Source organism: Artemia franciscana, chromosome 1, assembly GCF_032884065.1.
Source record: "Artemia franciscana chromosome 1, ASM3288406v1, whole genome shotgun sequence".
NCBI classification, from domain to species: Eukaryota; Metazoa; Arthropoda; class Branchiopoda; order Anostraca; family Artemiidae; genus Artemia; species Artemia franciscana.
The window spans coordinates 71,037,733-71,059,257 of NC_088863.1; the positions used below are offsets into that span (position 1 = coordinate 71,037,733).

The window sequence follows — 21,525 nt, forward strand, 5'->3', positions numbered from 1 at the left end:
ATTCTATATTCGTATGTTTATATTGCGTATATGAGGGGGTTCAACCCTCGTCAATACCTCGCTCTTTACACTAAAGCTTAAATGTCCCAATTCCTCAAGAATGACCTCTGAATCCAAAAGGCCGTAGAATAAATAGTTGAACTTACTAAAAAAACTTTAGCGTAAAGAATGAGGTATTACGAGGAGTTAAACCCCTCATATGCGTAATAATTTTTGTTCGTATTATGTTTTAATGCTGCTCCTTACTTTCAGTAGAAAAAACTTTTCATATTTATTTTTTCATTGTTCTTTCAAATAATGCTAGAAAATCATGCGCCCCCTTCATTGAAATTCTCTTCCCCCATGATAAGTTCCTCCATGGAAATATCCTCCCACGTAACCCCCCCTCAACTCTCCCCCCTAAACCAAAAAAAATCCCACTGAAAACGTCTTTACACTTCCCAGTAGCCATTACTATATCTAAACAAATGTCAAAGTTTTTAACTTGCAGCCCCTCCCATGGGGACTGCGGGGGATTAAGTCGTCCCTAAAGACATTGTTATTAGGTTGTTCGACTATGGTGAATAAAATGGCTATCTCAGAATTTTGATCCTGTGACTTTTGGGAAAAAATGAGCGTGGGAGGGGGCCTAGGTGCCCCCCAATTTTTTCGGTCACTTAAAAGGGGCACTAGAACTTTTAATTTCCGTTAGAATGAGCTCTCTCACGACATTCTAGGACCACTCAGTCGTTCGAATAAAAAACAAACACGCATCCGTAATCTGTCTTCTGGCAAAAAATTCGAAATTCCACATATATGTAGATAGGCGCTTGAAACTTCTACATTGAGGCTCTCTGATACGCTGAATCTGATGGTGTGATTTTCGTTAAGATTGACTTTTAGGGGGTGTTTTCCCCTATTTTCTAAAATGAGGCAAATTTTCTTAGGCCCGTAACTTTTGATGGGTATAACTGATCTTGATCAAACTTATATATTTAAAATCAGCATTAAAATGCAATTCTTTTGATGTAACTATTGGTATCAAAATTCCATTTTTTAGAGTTTAGGTTACTAATGAGCCGGGTCACTCCTTACTATAGTTCGCTACCACGAACTGTATGACAAGAATGCTCAAACTTTCGATTACTAGTCGAATTAAGTCCTTCCAAAGTTTCTACGACAAAGACTTCCATGCAAAGTGCCTTGGTGAAAAAAAAAAAAAAAATAAAAAAAATACATAGAGCCCATTTCGCTCTTTATTTTGGAACCACTATTACGCTGCCTATGATTGGTCCAAAAAAAATATATAAACAAATATATGAACCATATCATAAAAAGAATTTAGATATGTGAAAAAAAATTATAAAAGTTGGGAATACAAAAGGGGAGCCCTTGGGGAGATCTTTAAAATAAAGACGACCAGTTTTTGGAATACAAAAATATGATAGAGCGGACCTAGCAGCCCCAGATAGGGGGAGAGGAGTTTATCCGCAAGTAATTACTAGAAAAAAAAATCAAGTGAATCAAAATCTAAAAGCCATTCAAGAAGAAGGGGGGCAAAACCCTGGATTAGACAGGAGTTTAGATGGAGAGCCCTGATTTGAATGTATGTCTTGAATAAATAGAGGCAAAAACAACTGAATGGTGCAATAAAGCATGTAGATTGCTCACCTAAGCAGTCTTTCAACCGCTGTCACTTTTCAACCGGTGAATCTTTTCAATATCCTTTTTATTTAAAAGTTTCGTCATCCAAGAATCCAAAATATTACTGCAGTAGAAAATATTTAATCATTTTAACTATGCTATAAGCGAAAGGTAAAATTAAGATGGTTAAAGTGGTTAGCATTTTTGACCTAAAAAAAGGAACAATGTTCCTCGGAATATTCTACCCTAATAGTATATGTCCAATTCCATATATTTCAGAATTTTCGGTTTTTATCCACGGAGGGTTTTTCCAAATATAACCTTTCTATTATCCATAAGCTTTTAAGTAATCCCTATATACAATAGAAAAAAACAGACGCTAGTTTCTATATTTCCGAATTAACCACATAAACAACAACTTTAAAAAGAAGTTCAGGGTAAAAAAAGACAATGAAGAAGGGTAAAACACACAACAAATTCGCAGAACTAAAAAAAAAAAAAGATGATACTCCGACACCGTCTCAACTTTACTGTTACGAATAGGCTAAATTAGTGTTTCTTAGCCAAAGACATTCTTCAGGAATGAGTTTTCCTCAGTTAAGCCTTTTTATTCCCAAAGGTTTTCAATTTTAGGTTTCAGTAAATTTTTATTTTGACCTTTCGATTTCTTTTCATACGTTTAACGAATGTCTTTTTAACATTCGTTGATTTTAGTTTTTACTTTTAAATAGGTTTTAAAGGGTGGTCTTCTATGTCTTATTTTTATTTTTTGTATAAGGGTGGTATTTGTATTTGTACAATGAAGAAGGGTAAAACACACAAAAAATTCGCAGAACTCTTAAATTGGTTTAAAAAGGGTGGTGTTCTATGTGTTGTTTTTTGTATAAGGGTGGTATCCCCTTTCTTTATAATACCGGGTGAATTGTGTCCCATATCAGGTCTGTCAGACCATGTCATTGGTTCCCATATTCAGACCATTTTTTCAGACAATGAAAAGGATGGCAAACATGTCTGATTTAAAATTTACCACAATTAATTAAATCCTGGTTAAACATGGTTGAGTTGTGGATGTTGTGGCAGTTTTTATCTATTCTTCTTTGATATTTTGCAATCATCTAAGGCCATTATTCCCACTGTGATTCATGACAATATTTTGGTGGGTCACCGGTAGGGCGTGCACCCTTCGGCTAACTATACTTTAGGGCCTTGGTCTTGAAAAAACAAAAAACATTTTTCATTTAAATAACGTCACATCCAAATGCATTTAAAGAGCAAAAAAGATACACGATGTTGCACTCAGATAATATTTTTAATTAGTACAAAATATGCCAAGAGCCTTTTAAGTTTCCTTCACGTGAATACACGTAACATTTTTAATAACAAAGTTTAATAATTACAAAGGGGCATCATGATTCTAGAAATGCTAGGTGGGGCAAGGCCCAAAATCGGCTGGGAACCACTGATCTATGGATCCACTGATCAACTAAGAACCACTTATCTATATAAATATATATATATATATATATATATATATATATATATATATATATATATATATATATATATATATATATATATATATATATATATATATATATATATATATATATATATATATATATATATATATATATATATATTTATGGCACTTGGAAGTGACATCTAGCAATCGTAAATTCTGTCGGTGTCTGCCGGTCTGTCTGTCTGCCGGTTTTGCTACTTTAGGCACTTCCAGGTAAGCTAGGACGATGAAATTTGCCAGGCGTATCAGGGACCGGACCAGATTAAATTAGAAATAGTCGTTTTCCCGATTTGACCATCTGGGGAGGAGTGGGGTGCCTGTTAATTCGGAGAAAATAGAAAAATTGAAGTATTTTTAACTTACGAACGGTTGATCAGATCTTAATGAAGTTTGATGTTTGGAAGGATATCGTGTCTCAGAGCTGTTATTTTAAATCCCGACCGGATCTGGTGACATTGGGGGGATTTGGGAGGGGGAAACCTATAATCTTGGAAAACACTTAGAGAGGAGGGATCGGGATGAAACTTGGTAGGGAAAATAAACACAATTCCTAGATAAATGATTAACATAACCGGAACGGATCAGCTCTCTTTGGGGTAGTTGGGGGGTGGGGGGTGGGGTTAATTCTGAAAAATTAGAAAAAAATGAGGTATTTTTAGCTTACAACGGGTTTATCGGATCTCAATGAAATTTGATATTTAGAAGGATATCGTGTCTCAAAGCTCTTATTTTAAATCCCGACCGGATCTCGTGACTTTGGGGGGGGGGGGAGGGTTGGGAGGGGGAAACAAATAATGTTGGAAAACACATAGAGTATATATATATATATATATATATATATATATATATATATATATATATATATATATATATATATATATATATATATATATATATATATATATATATATATATATATATATATATATATATATATATATATATATATATATATATATATATATATATATATATATATAAATTATATTGTAATTATCAAATTATATCAATTATATTAATGAATAAACGTAGGGCCGGTTGGGTTTTCGTTCGTCACCACTCTCCACCAAAAATATCGATATTTATCCTGCTATTTCAAATATTGTTCTTATAATTCGTCTGTGTCTTTTTTTCATTTTATTAACCACCATGGAGATATAAAATATAGTATGAAATATAATTATTTATTTTATAAACTCTAGTTACCATCAACCCCCTTAAAAAAAATTGTGTATATGAGCTAAATATAAAGAAACTCCATCTTTCGAGAAATTTTTGCTTAGGCGTTTTCTTCAAAGTCAAATATAAAAGCAACTTTTCCTCTTAACGTGCTTTTCTTCAACTATCTAAATTATTCTGAAGATTGAAATATTCCTCTTTTTTTATCATATAGTTTTTTCACGGCAGTTGCCACCTAAAATGTCAAAATATTAAATGAAGTCTAGATCACAGGCCAAGAAACACATTATACTAAATTTTAGAAAACAAATAACTATTATAAGTTACACCGTTAAAAAACAATAAATGTCGGACCTGTTTCTATACGGTATCCTTTACGAATTTGAAATAACACGGTCAGAAAAACTAGTTCTATTCTTTTTTAAACATCGATTTTAATTTAGCACCGTTATTGACGGCAAAATCACTAATACTTTATTTAAAATTTGGCACTCATTTTCGCAGATCTTTTTTTCTCTTTTTTCACCAAAACATCTACCAAGTGAAAGAAAATGGAATGCAACAGAATAAAAAATGTACCGTATGATCAGGGGGTTTATCTCTGCAAAGAATGTTATTTAAATATTTCTGTAATCATGACTTTAGAAACAAGCAGACAGGTGATCCTTCCCCCCCCCCCCCCCGGAAGAAAGGTCTCTTAAGAAAAATCAAATCATTTAACACAATTTTTTTGTAATGCTCTAGAAACAAACAGGTTATTACAATTGTCAATACAAAAAATCTGGTTCCTAGACAGTTTCTGGGATGATATCTTGGCTGACATCACAAAGGGGTTGGGTAATAATTATCGAAATTGTAGTAACAAAGAAAACATTTTTCACTGTTAAACGGACTTACAAGAATTTCAGAAACTTTGGTCAGATCTAACAGCTAGTAAATTTTCAAAAAATTTCTGCATCAACAATTAACAGGAAAAAAAAATCTGCTACAAATGCAAGGAAATGGCACTCTTTTGTATCTGTTTAACAATCTATTTATATAACAATTTATTTAACAATCGATCTGTTCGATAAATTCAAATTTTCAGCTACAGAGAGAAAAGTGAAGAGAATTAAAAATGAACGAAAGAAGAGCACAAAAATTGTGCTATAAATTTGACAGAGTTTGAATTCCTCAAACGCTGCTAAAAATTCGAACACAGACACATTTGCTGAATGTTATCCAATGAAACTATTTTTACTCAATATTGAAAACAATGTAGTTAAAAGAATTAATTATTTACCCAGAAATTCACAATTTTTATCATTAAAAATATCGAACTGACTGTGACTACAACCGGTCAAGACTAAAGTGAAAAATTAGCTTTTCTAGAATAAGTTTCAAAATTAGCCTTTCACCGACAAAGTATTTATAATTTTTTTTTCAATTTTCCCTAAGAAGGAAAAGAAAGAAAAGTTCCGCTTTGATTAATATCCCTACAATAGCAATAATATTAATCAAGGACACAAACCTTCTAATAAATCACCCAAAAGGTGACCAACTTTCAAAGACAGAGTACACCAGGCGCCTTTCTAAATACATCAAGTGACAATTAATTATGAGAACTCTCATATATTCATCATAAGCCACCGAAACTATCGGCGGCATAAACCTTTTAAAACCAACCAAAATTTCAGGCAGTATCAAGAAATAAATGGGAAGCCACTGGCACTGGGAAAAAATGGGGCCATATATTTCCTACAAGAAATCTTATTGTAGAAAGCAAGATTTAAAGTAGGCAAACTTAGTCATCACCGTGACGGGCAACCACTGTTAAGAGATTTGCGGGACTTCATTGAAATGCTGGTGGTAGTACTTATTGCTGAAAAACCACTTTGGGAAGAATGAAGACTTGTCATTGATCCTCTAGAAGAAAAACGGAAATAAAAGTATGCACAAAAATAATACGACTAGTTTGTTTAGAGTCAAGTCTTTTTTCTGGAAAATTAGGTAATATATGGGATATAATCTTACACTTTCGTTATTTCATTGAATTTTTTAAGTTGCGTGAGGGTTTTAATTACCCCCTGAAGAGCTGTACTGTCAGCAGGAGTTACTATTAAGTCAGCATCACTACACAGAAATGACAAAATAGCTGCCATCATTTTTCATAAAAGCATTCATATCAACACAGACCATTATTAAGGCTATAATTGAAGATAAGTTGATGCAGAAAAAGAGCTTTGTAAACACCAGGCTACGCTTCCACGACCACCGTGGTTAATGCATAGCCTTACATTTAAAATACATTCAAAATAAACAATACTTGAAAAAAAACTTTTAGTTCGAAACACAGTGAAAAATATTTGGAAATAATATATATATATATCCTTGAATGGTGATTGTTTTTATCGGTTGAACCTTAAACATCTGTTAAAACTACATTTCATTTGCTGAAATATCTGCCATAGCTTCGTTATTTAAAGCAAATAAGACTATACAAGCCGTTTACCTTTGAAAGCACAGGGACAATATATATACATATATATATACACACACACACACACATATATATATATATATATATATATATATATATATATATATATATATATATATATATATATATATATATATATATATATATGTATATATAGTACCGTCACTCAGCACGCAGCAGGCTTTTATATATGGATTCTCATTGTAGCTTGTCTTCTAACCGTAGACAATTTGCTGTCTTTTCATACTGCAGTCCTGGCCCCAGCACTCGTGACGCGACAGGCTCCTATATACGGATTCTCATTGTCGATTGTCTTCTAACCGCAGACAATTTGAGATTATTTACTCTCTTTTCACACTGAGTATTTTCAAATATATTTAGTTATTAAAGCAAATCTGATTTCTAACAACGATATCTACTAAGCTTAAACTTTTGCTTTTCTATTTTGCGTTTTTTTTTATTTTTTCAATCCCTTGTTAAAATATACACGAGTGTTTTTGCGATTACCAGCCGTAGGACCCTGGCATTCGGCACGCGGCAGGCTTCTATATACGGATTCTCATTGTCGCTAGTCTTCTAACCGCAGACAATTTGCTGTTTTTTTTTTCATGCTGCGGTCCCGGCCCAGGCCCTCGGGACGTGGCAGGCTTCTAAATATGGATTCTCATTGTAGCTTGTCTTCTAACCGTAGACAATTTACTGTCGTTGCATTGTGCGGTCTTTTCAAAAATATTTAATTATTAAAGCAGTTGCAATTTCTAGCAACGATTTGTACTAAGCTTCAATTGTTTGGTTTCTTTTTTCAGGTTTTTGAATTGTTGTAATCCCTTTTTTAAAAAATATACAAATATTTTTGCAATTACCTGTGTTTTGCTCTTTACGCAATTTAATGTCTTTCCGTACTGTATCTTTTCAAAAATATTTGATTATTAAAGGAGTTGCAATTTCTAACAATGATTTCTACAAAGCTTCATATTTTAGGCTTCTTTTTTAAGGTTTTTGAATTATTGTAATTCCTTGTGAAAATGTGTACAAATATTTTTTGCAATTTCCAGTTTTTTGCTCTTTACGTAATTTAATGTCTGTTCATACTGTATTTGTTCAGATATTTGATCACTAGAGCTACTCTGATTTCTAACAACGATGTGTACTAAGCGTGAAACTTTTTTTTATAAGGTTTTTGAATTGTTAGCTTCTTGCTAAATAGAGTAATAAAATAATTAAACCTTGCTAAATAGAGAATCATCATTTGTAATAACTACAAATTTTTGGTTTTTGGGACTTCCTACTGACATTACATAACTGGTTGCGTTGGAACCTGTAAGCTAATAACATAGCAAGCAGAATTTATCCACAAAAAAATCTAATGTTAAATTTTCAGGTATTTCTCTAGTTTTAATTAAACATTAAAATTATTGCTTAGGCACCGTGAATATTCCTGACATAAAACTTTAGAGATTCTAAACTGGACTTAAAATCAGCTTTTTCTTCATTTCTTAAAATGATATTGTACTGATAAGAAAATAAATTTGGTTATGATGTTGTTCAAAAAACTAAAAAGAAAAATGTATTCTCTGAGGCCAACCTGACTTTCATACATAATGATGATAGAAGGTAATAAGCTTACCTAAGCTATGGATGTCAGGTGATTGATTTTTCTTCTAACGATAATTTTGCCTGTCATCATCAGGTTAATTCAAATTTCTTGCCAGAAAGTAAAATCACTAAATAAATAAAACTAAAAACACTGAACAACACTAATTATGAGCCGAACCTGGAGTTATTGTTGTGCCATGGCCCGAATTTTGGTAGAGGCGTTGATGGCTGCTGTCCTAGTGGATCTTAAAGAGGTTGGGCCTTTAGGAAAGGGGTGGAGTTTTTTGTGAGTTTTCAATTTATGGGTGATTGGTTCCCAAATTTTGCTAATATGAAACTCACCATTGTCTTTATTGATGACTGGTTTATTTTTAGCAATTTCCAAAGCTTCTCTGATTTTCTGCTTTAAGAGTTGTGGGACAATAGCAATAAGTTGGGCTTGGTCAAACTTAATGGAGTAGGAAGGGTTTTCAAAGATATGATGGGCCAATGCAGAGAAATTATCTTCCTCCTTTAGCTTTGTCTTTTTAAGGCAGGCTATAACCAGAAAAGTACATATAGATAAGCTGGAAAAGCTTAAGTTTGAGAAGTTTTCTTCTAGGGATACATACATTCCTAGAGTATCTCCAGGTCCAGCAGTCATCAATTTAAGTCAACAAACTTTTGACCAAAAGAAATTAGACATTCTTTCAAAAGGATGGAAATTTTCTATCCCCCCCAAACACATACCAGTAGAACAAATCATATCCAATGTAGAGTCAGTTATAACTCTAAATAAGACAAAAATCAATGTTGACCCACAAGATATTAGAAGCTTGGTTTCTAATACCCTACGGAAAGGTTTTTCCAAGAAGAAACTTGCTGAGGAGAATCTAACAAAAGATGAAATGAAAGTCCTCACAGATCTTAAGAATGATACCAATATCATAATTACCAAAGCTGATAAAGGCAATACAATAGTTATCCTTAATGAGACTGAGTATGTCAGCAAATCATTAAACCCCTTGAGTGACAATAAAGTGTATGAAAAAGTTGACATTAATGCTGTAAAGGTTGCTTATGATAATGTCAAAAAAGCTCTGAATAATCTCAGTTTTACCAATAGGATTAATGATAAACTTTACCGAACACTCCTTCCTGTCAGACCAGTCATTCCTAGATTTTATGGTGTACCGAAAATTCACAAACCAGATATACCCCTTAGACCTATTATCTCAAGCGTAGGTTCAGCCACACAGAAGTTGGAAAGATATTTGGCTGGTATTTTAAGATCCATAACCCTCAGCAGCAAGCACACAATAAGAAATACTAAAGAAGTAGTTGATAAGCTAAATAGCATCAACATTGGGGAGAATACCACAATGTGCAGTTTTGATGTTGTATCTTTGTTTACCAGCATACCTTTGCCGCGTCTTATACCAGCTTTACAATCAGCTTTAGAAAAGGATGGTTCCTAGAGAGAACTGACTTGCTTGGACTCCACAAAAATCATTACTCTCACGTCTTTATGTCTCAGCAATGCTTACTTTACTTTCAGGCATCAAACTTATAAACAGATTTGGGGCATACCAATGGGATCAGCCTTGGCACCAGTTCTTAGCGAGGTGTTTCTACAACATATTGAAACTAATATCTTCAAACAGGATTTCAAGTATCTCCAACTCTACATGAGATATGTTGACGATTGCTTAATAATTTGGAATGGGGCACAAGACAAATTAATATCCTTTCTCAATATTTTTAACAAGCAGGACCCAGAAGTTAAGTTCACCATTGAACTTGAAAATAACTACAATTTACCCTTCTTAGATGTCCTCATTACAAAACGAGAAACTAGGTTGGACTTGAGTGTGTATAGAAAGCCAACACATAGTGATAGATATCTGAGATATGACTCCTATAACCACCCTATAGTTAAAAATTCTGTAGTCTATTCGTTGGTTGATAGAGCATTTCTGGTGTGCTCCTCTGATTTTAAGCTGAAGGCTGAACTTGATTATATAAGAGATGTTCTGATAGGTAACGGATACCCCCAAAAAGTCATTGACAAGGTTATTTTCAGGAGAAAGATGAGTGGAATTACCAAGAATTTCGCTCCTAAGATTGAAGATGATAAACCATTTTTGTCATTACCTTATATCAAGGGCATTACTGATATTTTAAGCTCCAAACTCACTAAACTTGGCTTTAAGGTGTTTTTCCCCTCTGGAAGGACTATTTCCTCCTTCTTGAACAAAGGCAAGGATAAGATTACTTCAGATCCACCAGGGGTATATGAGATTCCTTGCAGTTGTGGTGATACCTATATAGGTCGTACCATGAGACCTCTACATCACCGATTAAAAGAACATGCTGATTCCATTGATGCCTGCCTTAAAAAAGACAAAGCTAAAGGAGGAAGATAATTTCTCTGCATTGGCCCATCATATCTTTGAAAACCCTTCCCACTCCATTAAGTTTGACCAAGCCCAACTTATTGCTATTGTCCCACAACTCTTAAAGCAGAAAATCAGAGAAGCTTTGGAAATTGCTAAAAATAAACCAGCCATCAATAAAGACAATGGTGAGTTTCATATTAGCGAAATTTGGGAACCCATCACCCATAAATTGAAAACTCACAAAAAACTCCACCCCTTTCCTAAAGGCCCAACCTCTTTAAGATCCACTAGGACAGCAGCCATCAACGCCTCTACCAAAATTCAGGCCATGGCACAACAATAACTCCAGGTTCGGCTCATAATTAGTGTTGTTCAGTGTTTTTAGTTTTATTTATTTAGTAATTTTACTTTCCGTCAAGAAATTTGAATTAACCTGATGATGACAGGCACAGGTCCTGTCGAAATTATCGTTAGAAGAAAAATCAATCACCTGACATCCATAGCTTAGGTAAGCTTATTACCTTCTATCATCATTATAAAAAGAAAAAAAAAGAAAAACTAATAAAAAACTAAAAACTGAAAAAGAAAAAAAAAGGAAAAAAACTGACAAATAAAGGAGAAAAAAACTAAAAAAAATGAAAATAAAAGAAAACTAAAAAAGGTAAATGTATTCAAGCCGAAGTAGCTGAGTTGGTAAAGCTTTATGTTCCAGGTTCTAGGTACGAGAGGTTCCAGGTTCGAACCTTGGCTTTAGCATTAATACAAAAGAAGAAAAAAAACTAAAAAAAGCTTTTTCTTAATTTCTTAAAATGATATTGTACTGATAAGAAAACAAATTTGGTTATGATGTTTTTCTAGCAACAGTTTCTACGAAGCTTCAAACTGTTGTTTTTTTTAGTTTTTGAATTACTGCAATTCCTTGTCAAAATATATGCAAATATTTTTGCAATAACCAGTTTTTGCTCTTTAATCAATCTAATATAAATTTCTCCATATATGAAAATCTACAATTATTCCACATAAGTGATGTCATTGCAATACTGATGTATACAAAAATAAATTCATCCACATATTGTTTTTTCTCTTCTTCTAAAGTTAAGACTCTAAACGAATTTTCTAAAACTTCTAACCTATCTAGATCATTTTTTTTTTCCAGAATATGCCAGGATTCCAATTTTTCCGAAAAATATCTAGCCGTTTTCGAGAAGAAAAAAAATTAAAAAACAGACATACACAATTATATTTTTTAAGTCTTCATATGTATTAAATGTCTCCATCAGTATAATTTTTTAAGTCTTCATATGTATGAGGGTCGTTACTCTAAACTTTATCAAGAAACTAAAGTTCTTTTCCACAAAGTTCAATTGGCACACGGCTCTTAAAACCAGAAATATGTACTGCATCGCTAACGTTCTTCTTACATCAGCATCGCTATGAATTGTTGCAACAACGATATTTTCGGAAAAAACTTAACAGTCTTTGCAGTTTATGGTCGTCCATATCCCTTGATCAGTCTACCAACGATTTTTGTTCATAGGGTTGCTTAAAGATTGAACTTCCAAAATTTTAAATTGGAATTCATTCAAATTGTCAGTCTAATAACTATGTCGGTTATTAATAATTGTCTTTCAAATAACTGTAAGATGCTTACTTATTTTCAAATTCAAGCTTAAAAAAAGAGATTAAAATCAGACAATTTTGCTCATTTGAACAATTGTTTTGCAAGGAATAAGGCTCCGATCATCATCCAAAAGGAGTGGTGTAACACCATTGATACAAGGGCAAAAAGCCCTTACAGGCAAATATTAATAACTAGGACATTTTGACTAGTTGGCATTTTGTCAAGCAGTTGATCCAAAGTTTATCAACAGAGCAGTCACAGGATGATTACTCACATTTGGATTTTAGACATTAATTTTGTTTCTCCTTTTCTGTCTTAAGATTAAAAAAGATCATCCAATTCGGAAAGAAAAATACTGGAGCAAGAAAATAAGGTTACGAAAAAAAATAAGAGTATTAATACAAGATAAGAATAAAAGACAAAAGATAAAAGAGTTAATGAGCTATTCTTTCTTGCGGAAAAACCCCTCACCTAGTCGCTCCAGTCTGCGAGTACGCTGGATTTGTTTGCACTTTGTACGGTAGTTGGGATTTATCAATTTCGAAGATTGTCCCTTTCGGCCCAACATCTAAGGCTAGACAGAAAGCAGGTCGTGTCATAAAGAAAGATTTAAAAGAAATGGGAACTTCCTGGGAGGGTGTAAAGAGGGAGGCTCTGAATAGATTGGGATGGAGGAGGAGCGTGCGTAGCTGTGTTGACCTCCGGTGACTTGGTGTTGCAGTGACTTGTTGTTAGTAGTAGTAATTTCAAAAAAGTGCCAAAAGCCTTACCGATAGTCATCAGAGTTAAGAACTTCATAGTAATACATAAACTTTGCCTTGGAAGACGTAATTGATTCAATGAAGTCTTTGGCATGAGTAGGATGATTTACTGGCTCATTGAATTTCCATTGAAGAATGTAGGTTCCTTCCACTGAGATGACATGCGATCCCTGCAATGTCAAAGTTCAAATTTTAACAATACATTTCTAAATACTAATCTTCATCTGTGCTAAAACAGTGACCTCTTATGCACCTTGATTTGCGTGTAGTTATACGTCAGCGATACGTATACCGCATACGATTGCGTGTAGTTATACGTCTCTATCAGCGTAACTAATTCCTTATTCATATCTAGCTAAAGGTGCTCTTAAAAGATTCGTTGGATGTATTTGCGGTGACAACTAGACAAAAGAAATTTTTACAACAAACAAGAAGAGAGGGTCACTTTCCATCAACTGGAGCTCACCACTAAGATAATTAGTGGAATAATTACAGGATCTCTTTAGCAATCAATCAATAATCTCAAATGAGCTCTTGACATTACAAAACCAGTGCCCACTAAGATTGGAATTTCTCCGCGAAGGAATAGGCAAATAAGCACAAGTTTCTAAGAAAAACTACGAGATCTCATAACCTGGGAGAAGAGATACTTCTATTATGGGGTTGTTACTGAATAAAATAATTGTCTGTTTGTCTGGCATTGTAAATGGTAATTATTGATTTATGCACAGGAGCCCAGTACTAAACACACCTACAAAAGAAAGAAGAAAATCAAAGATGACATTGTGTGAACTGCCAATATTGAGCATTTTTTGAAAATCCATGTCTGTTTTTGTTACTCGCTCGTATTCGTTTATTTGAATATAATTCTATCGATAAAAGGGCATAAGAAATGAAATAAAATAAATATGAGATAAACACAAATACAAATAAAACCTAACGCAGTTTACAAAACGAATACATAGTCATTATTTTTGCTAACTCATTAAATAATCACTGACTGTGACAATACAAACGATTTTTCGAATTGATTAAATAAAAACTTACACAAATATAGTCCTAAATAAGTCCTAAAAAAGGACAAACCGACGATTCAATTCTCAATGAAAAAGACCTTCACATTTGTGGTTTTTGGTAGCAGTGGGCGTCAGATTTTAAAAGTGTTACAAATATTGCCAAAAATGTTGCACCAAACACCTAAAGGTCTGGATTTACTTTGAAGATTTAGCTAGCTAGAGGAATCATGAGATTCCTACTCTTGAACATTTCTCAGATAAAAAATATTAGTTTTTAGTGGTATCGGCAATTCAACAATACCAAACTGAGGAAGGGGATAAACTGAGGAAGGGGATAAAGGGGGCGAAAAATTTTTTTTGGAAGAAAAGAAAGTGCAGTATCTAAGAATTACCATATTACCTTCCCAGCTGTCGGAAGAGGAATTTGGAGCTGATATGATTACATCCAATTATTCGTAGACTTGCGTGATTTTAGGATACTTTCTTTTTTTCATTTTATCCATTTCTGTTCTTTTATACTCTGTCTTTGATATTTAATTTTATTGACGGGAAATTAACTTAATCATAACAAGTATTTAAGGTGAACTCGAATTATATGTTTTAACTTTCAATTTGGTAATAAAAATTAAAAAATAATTTCATACACGGAGTTATTGGCTATTTGAATAAATATCCAAAGCCAGGAGTGTCTGCATTATATAGGTTTTACTAGAGCAAATTTTTACACCTGAGTAGACAATAGAGCTAGATAAACATTAGGGGAATTTATGGCATATTGATTTCCATTTTAAGAATATTTTTATTGGTCACAACGTCCACTTGAATAAAAGAAAATTACCTTAATAACCAGGAAAAAAGAAAAGAACCAGAATAGGGAACGTGACTGTATAAAATTTATTGATATTCAATCCTGGATATCTCAGTGATTCTGACTGGCGTTAGCCATATGAAAGTAACTTTTTTTTTTGCACAATAGAGACACATTACCAAAATTGGAACTTCCAGTTGTGACGATAAACTGATCCTCTTCAAAAATCTAAGCCTCTTGAGTAGATAAGTGGTGAAATTACAAATCTTGGTTTAATACTAAATCAATGTTCTTTCAAATTAGGCCAAACCGGTACTTAAACCGGAATCTAACCACATTAACAGTTAACAAGCTGCTTTAAGATTTCAGACCATGTAGACGCCGCAATGAAGACTTTAAAGGCCAGTGGATCCTCGATTTAGACAAAAAAAAAGACGGGTTTTATGAGTATTTTTTCTTAAAAAAACAACCAGAATACTTTTCCAGGTTAATTAAAAAACAAAATTCTAAAATATATTTTCCAGTTAAAGCCTTGAGTCATTATGGATATTCATTATTATGCTATCATTTGAGTAATACCAGCTTTCGCGATGGTGCTTGTTATCAGGGTGGAATGGAATCAGTTCATTTTATGGAATTCTGAAGCCTACAGTTTTTTGCTGTTGTGGCAATTACTTACGCATTAGAGGCCTTATATAATTATTTAGCTACTGTTTATGTTGCTTTTGCTACTTGGAGTTGTTGTTGCTGTTAGCCGTGCCAGAAACTAACGACCAAAGCAGACAGCACATTTAGATCACCGTGGGTACATAACTGTTATTATTAGAGATTAAATAAAAAAAACTAATTTTTTTAGCTGAAAGTAAGGAGCGACATTAAAACTTAAAAGGAACAGAAATTACGCCGTATATGTAATGGTTTGTCCCCTCCGCAATCCCTCGCTCTTTACGCTAAAGATTTTAATTGTTTTAAAAAGTATAATTGTGGCAAAGAGTCAAACTTTAGCGTAAAGAGCGAGGGATTGCGGAGGGGACAACCCATTTCATATACGGAGTAATTTCTGTTCGTTCTAAGTTTTAATGTCGCTCCTTACTTTCAGCTAAAAAAATTAGTTTTTTTTTATTTAATTTCTGAACGTTTTTGAATTAATGCATATTTGGTTTTGGCTCTCCGAACATAAATTATTAAAATGAAATTTGTATATTAATTCTTTTTTTGGCTAAATGGCTTTCTCTTAGTTTTGATCAGACGATTTTGAGAAATAAGGGGTGGAGAAGGAGGCCTAGTTGCCCTCCAATTTTTCGGTTACTTAAAAAGGCAACTAGAACTTTTAATTTTTAACGAACGTTTTTATTAGTAAAAAATATACGTAACATAAGAATTAACTTACGTAACAAACTTTCATAACCTTATGTTTTTATTATGTATACGAGGGGGTTTGTACCCTCGTTAATACCTCGCTCTTTACACTAAATCGTAAGTTTTGTCCCAATTCTTTAAGAATGACCCCTGAATCAGAAAGGCCGTAGAATAAATAGTTGAAATTACTAAAAATACTTTAGCATAAAGAGCAAGGTATTTATCTCCTCCTAAATACCTCGCTCTTTATGCTAAAGTATTTTTAGAACCCCTCATATGCGTAATAATCTCTGTTCGATTTAAGTTTCAATGCTACTTCTTCCTTTCATTTGAAAAAACGTTTTCATGTTCATTTTTCATTGTTTTCTTATAGTAATGCTAGAAAATCCTGTGCCCTTTTCATTGAATTTTTCTTCCCCCGTGACAGATTCCTCCAAGGGAAGATCCTCCAACATAGCCCCCTCTCCTCAGCCCCACCCCCAAACAAAATAAAATCCCCCTAAAAACGTCTTTACACTTCCCAATAACCATTACTATATGTAAACACTGGTCAAAGTTTGTAACTTGCAGCCCCTCCCCCAGGGATTGTGGGGGAGTAATTCATCCCCAAAGACATAGTTATTATGGTTTTTGACTATTCTGAACAAAATGGCTATCTCAGAATATTGATCCGTTGACTTTCGGAAAAAATGAGCGAGGGAGGGGGCCTAGATGCCCTCCAATTTTTTTTGGTCACTTAAAAAGGGCACTAGAACTTTTCATTTCCGTTAGAATGAGCCCTCTTGCGACATTCTAGGACCACTTGGTCGATACGATGACCCCTGGAAAAAAAATAAAAACAAACAAAAAAACAAACAAATAAACACGCACCCGTGATTTGTCTTCAGGCAAAAAATACAAAATTCCACATTTTTGGAGATAGGAGCTTGAAACTTCTACAGTAGGGTTCTCTGATACGCTGAATCTGATGGTGTCATTTTCGTTAAGATCCTACGACTTTTAGGGGGTGTTTCCCCCTATTTTCCTAAAAAAGGCAAATTTTCTCAGGCTCGTAACTTTTGATGGGTAAGACTAAACTTGATGAAACTTATATATATAAAATCAGCATTAAAATGCGATTCTTTTGATGTAGCTATTGATATCAAAATTCAATTTTTTTGAGTTTTGGTTACTATTGAGCCGGGTCGCTCCTTACTACAGTTCGTTACCACGAACTGTTTGATAGGCGAGTATCTTTATTCTTAATTTTAATTTCAATTTGGTATGAGGCGTCATAGCAAACGTAATCATCTTGACGAAGACCTAGAGAACCCTTCGAATTCTACAGTTAATAACACCAGAAGCTCGCTTACCCAAGTTACCATGGATACTTTGTCACAAAATTTAAACCAGGAGCTAGTAACCATTCAAGAAAATGGCAAAAAACTTGACATGGTGAATGATAAGCTAACAGCACTTGAAGTCCGTGTTTCCAAATTAGAGGTGTCCCAGCTGGTACAGTGGCCTAAATTACTAGCCTAGATACTATAATTGCATTTCTAAGGAATGAGAATCATCTTTGAAATCCCGAGTATCTGTTCTTGTGAAGGAAGCTAAACCTCAGTCCCAGGCAGTTTTAGATTTGTCAGATAAGGCTTCTAAACCGGAAATTGATCAGAGGAGTAAACATATAATTGTTTTGACCACAGCCAGTGAGAACGAAAACGCTGCCACTGATTTGTTTAAGGACATTATTACAGTTGGCCTTGAACAGCTTACAGTTCCACTATTTAAAGTAATCCAATGTAAAAAGGATGCCAATATTTTTAAATTGAAATTGGTGACAAGGTAATAAAAACAGGCCTATTACGCAAGGCAAATAAACTAAAAAATAACATTATTGGCCCATCCAAAAAATTGTTTCTCAGTGATGATGCAACCTCTGACATATGCCGAGCCAGAAAATCTCTACTTAGTAAGCGATCCCACTTACATGATGCATGGGTATCTAAATCATTTCCACCCTCTTTGCAAATCAGAAGCCCTGACGGATCGATAGTTAAATATTTTCAGAATGATCCAATTAATCAAATTGATAGATCTGTTACTAGACAAGATTATAGTGAGCGTAGTCAAAGAGGTCGATTCGGGCGAGAGAATTGAGTGTTTTCTGTTTTTGTGCAATCAATTGAAAGAGAATTATATCGTCGTTGAAAGGACTATGAACAAATTGTTGTAATAATAATTGCTTGCGTGTTTGGTAATCCTCGTGTGTGGTTATGATGTATGTTTTCTGCTGATTATAATGATTGCTCTTTCTGTTTGCCTTTATCTAACAGTTGTGTTTTTTGTTTCTTTCTTCTTTGGTGTTCTTTTCATTCTTTTTTCATTAGCTGTTTTTTTTCGTTATATCCCATTACGATAGTTGAGAGCGTGTATTTCATTGTTACTGGTATTCGCCCTATTAAACACCACATACCATTTAGATCTTTATTAAATAGTGGTTAGACAGATTGTTCTTCCCCCAAGGGCTCATAGCATAGTTGATTTACAAAATTAGAGAGTAAATTTTTATTATTATTTTAATGAAAGAATTAATAGAAATCTGGATTTTGTTGTTCCGGTTTGTGAACCCTTGAATATATTAAATTTGTATTTAATTATGATTTTAATGATCTTGGGATGCCAACATGGTGTATCACAGGATTTGTCATTTCATTTACCGAGACCTTAATACGACTTTTGATTTTCTAGTTAATTTGGCAAATCTTAATTTCTTCCGTTAAATTGCTTTAACGGACACTTACCCATTTGGATATACTATTTTGTTTACACGAAACAAAGAGCTACGTCGGCACGGGGGGTCTTGCAGCCTATGTACATGAAGATCTGCACGTGAAAATCCCTGATGATCTGAGAAAACATAATGAAATAGTGTGTAAAACACTAGTTCTACCAGCTAGATTAAACAATGTTGATGCATATTCAGTCATTGTGTACAGGAATTCTCTCCCTCTAGATCTAATAAAGAATTCTTTGAGATTTCTCATGAACAGCTGGCGAAAGTGCAATTCAGCAATAAGCCGTGTCTCATTCTAGGTAATTTCAACATCAACCGGTTAGATATCGAATCTTCGGTGACTTATAAACTTTTAAATCTATGTCTGTCTTATGGTTTAATCCCTACGATTAACATTGCGAATAGAATTTCTAGTACGTCCGCAAAACTTTTGGACAGTATATTTTCAAATGTAGCTTTTAGATCCCGAGGGTTGTTGTGAATGTCGAACCTGACCACTTTGGTGTTTTTGCTGAATTAGAGGTATTTACTAATAAGCTAGTAATTTTTGACTTAAGTAAAAGCGTTGCAGTTTTTTTTTTATCAAAATACCCTCCTGAAACAAAACAATGATTTGGTACGAGTTGATGGGATGTCCCTGCTTGGAGAGGATAAAGATGCAGACAGAAAAGTTGCGCATTTTTATGGTTATTTTAAGATTATTATGGTTTTTTAAGTTATTGGAAAAGACTAACGAAGTGGGAGTTCTTAAGAATATAAAAGGGCAAAAACATACTTCCTCAACCCTTGTTCTTTACTCCAAAGTCTTAAGGTTAAAAAAAAAAAAAAAAAAAAAAAAAAAAAAAAAAAAAAAAAAAAAAAAAAAAAAAAAAAAAAAAAAAAAAACACTTCTCGTTGAAATTGAACAGCCTTTGCATATGAGCAGTCATTCTTAAAGAATTGTGACTAGTCCTAATGGATTTTAAGTTTGTTTGCTGAAGATATTCGTTTTAATTTCAAAAGATTTGAATGTTTCCATTTGTGGTTGAACATGAACTTAAGATTAATCTTGGTAAGTAAAATTTTGTCATTTTTCCCGATCTCCTGTTTTTTATCTTTTGATTCATGAAATTCTAACGCATTGCGGAATTTAAAGGCGTGCTTTATCGATTAAGCACCTGGGCGTTTATCTTGATGAGATTTTATTATTCAAGTATACTGCACAGTCTATGGGTAAAATTTTGTCTCGTAATCAAGGTATAACGAGAAAACTTTCAAACAGCTCCTGGTAACGAACTATAGTAAGGAGCGACCCGGCTGAATAGCAGCCAGAACTCTAAAAAACGAAATTTTGATACCAATAGTTACATCAAAAGAATCACATTTTAATGCTGATTTGAAATATATAAGTTTCGTCAAGTTTAATCTTACCCATCAAAAATTATGACCCTGAGAAAATTCGCCTCACTTTAGAAAATAGGGGGAAACGCCCCCTAAAAGTCATGCGATCTTAACGAAAATCACACCATCAGATTTAGCGTATCAGAGAACCCTACTTTAAAAGTTTGAAGCTCTTTTCTACAAAAATGTGGAATTTTGTATATTTCTTTTTGCCAGAAGACAGATCACGAATGCGTGTTTTTTTCCCCAGGGGTGATCATATCGACCCAGTGGTCCTAGAATGTTACGAGAGGGCTCATTCTAACGAAAATTAAAAGTTCTAGTGCTCTTTTTAAGTCACTAAAAATTGGAGGGCACTTAGGCCCCCTTCCACACTCATTTTTCTCCAAAAACGATCAAAATTTTGAGATAGTCATTCTGTTCAACTTAGTCGAAAACCTAATAACTATGTCTTTCGAGGCGACTTATCCCCTACAGTCCCCGGAGGAGGGGATGCAAGTTAAAAACTTTGACCACTGTTTATATATAGCAATGGTTATTATGCAGTGTACAGATGTTTTCAGGGAGATTTTTCACGTCGGGGTGGGAATTGGCCAGGGGAGGGGGTTACGTGGGAGGATCTTTCCATGGAGGAATTTATCATGAGGAAAGAGAATTTCCATGAAGGGGGCGCAGGATTTTCTAGCATTATTGAAAAAAAAAAAAACAATGAGAAAATAAATAAAAAAAAATTCGCCTGGAAGTAATCAATTAAAATCATCCGATCAAAACTATGAGAAAGCCATTTAGCAAAAAAAAAGGAAATGAAATGCTAATTTCGTTTTAATTATTCATGTGCGGTGAGCCAAATTCGAAACATACATTAATTCAACAAGAGCTAAGAGCTCATATGGCACTTGTGACGAGGCCGAAAGAGCCAAGAGCCAAGAGGTCATATGGTATGAGCTCTAGCAAAATCTAAGAATCAATAGATTGATTTTAAAGGAAAATCAGAGGTTTAATGCTGGTCAGGACTTAAAATAAG

The 21,525-nt window shown here is 33.8% G+C and overlaps 1 protein-coding gene across 2 annotated transcripts in view; it reads right to left on the reverse strand.

Annotated features, from left to right (window-relative positions):
* Positions 1-4,529: 4,529 nt before the first annotated feature.
* The window catches only part of LOC136033526 (SEC14-like protein 1), a 139,721-nt gene continuing 122,725 nt past the window's right edge, over positions 4,530-21,525 (reverse strand). The window contains exons 16-17 of one of the 2 annotated variants that reach the window (XM_065714275.1): positions 13,169-13,329; positions 4,530-6,229 (exon numbers count right to left, since the gene is read on the reverse strand). In XM_065714275.1, coding sequence (XP_065570347.1) covers positions 6,115-6,229; positions 13,169-13,329 — 276 coding nt within the window. In that variant the 3' untranslated portion in view covers positions 4,530-6,114. The remainder of the gene's footprint in view (positions 6,230-13,168; positions 13,330-21,525) is intronic. The other variant, XM_065714272.1, reaches the window with a different exon arrangement.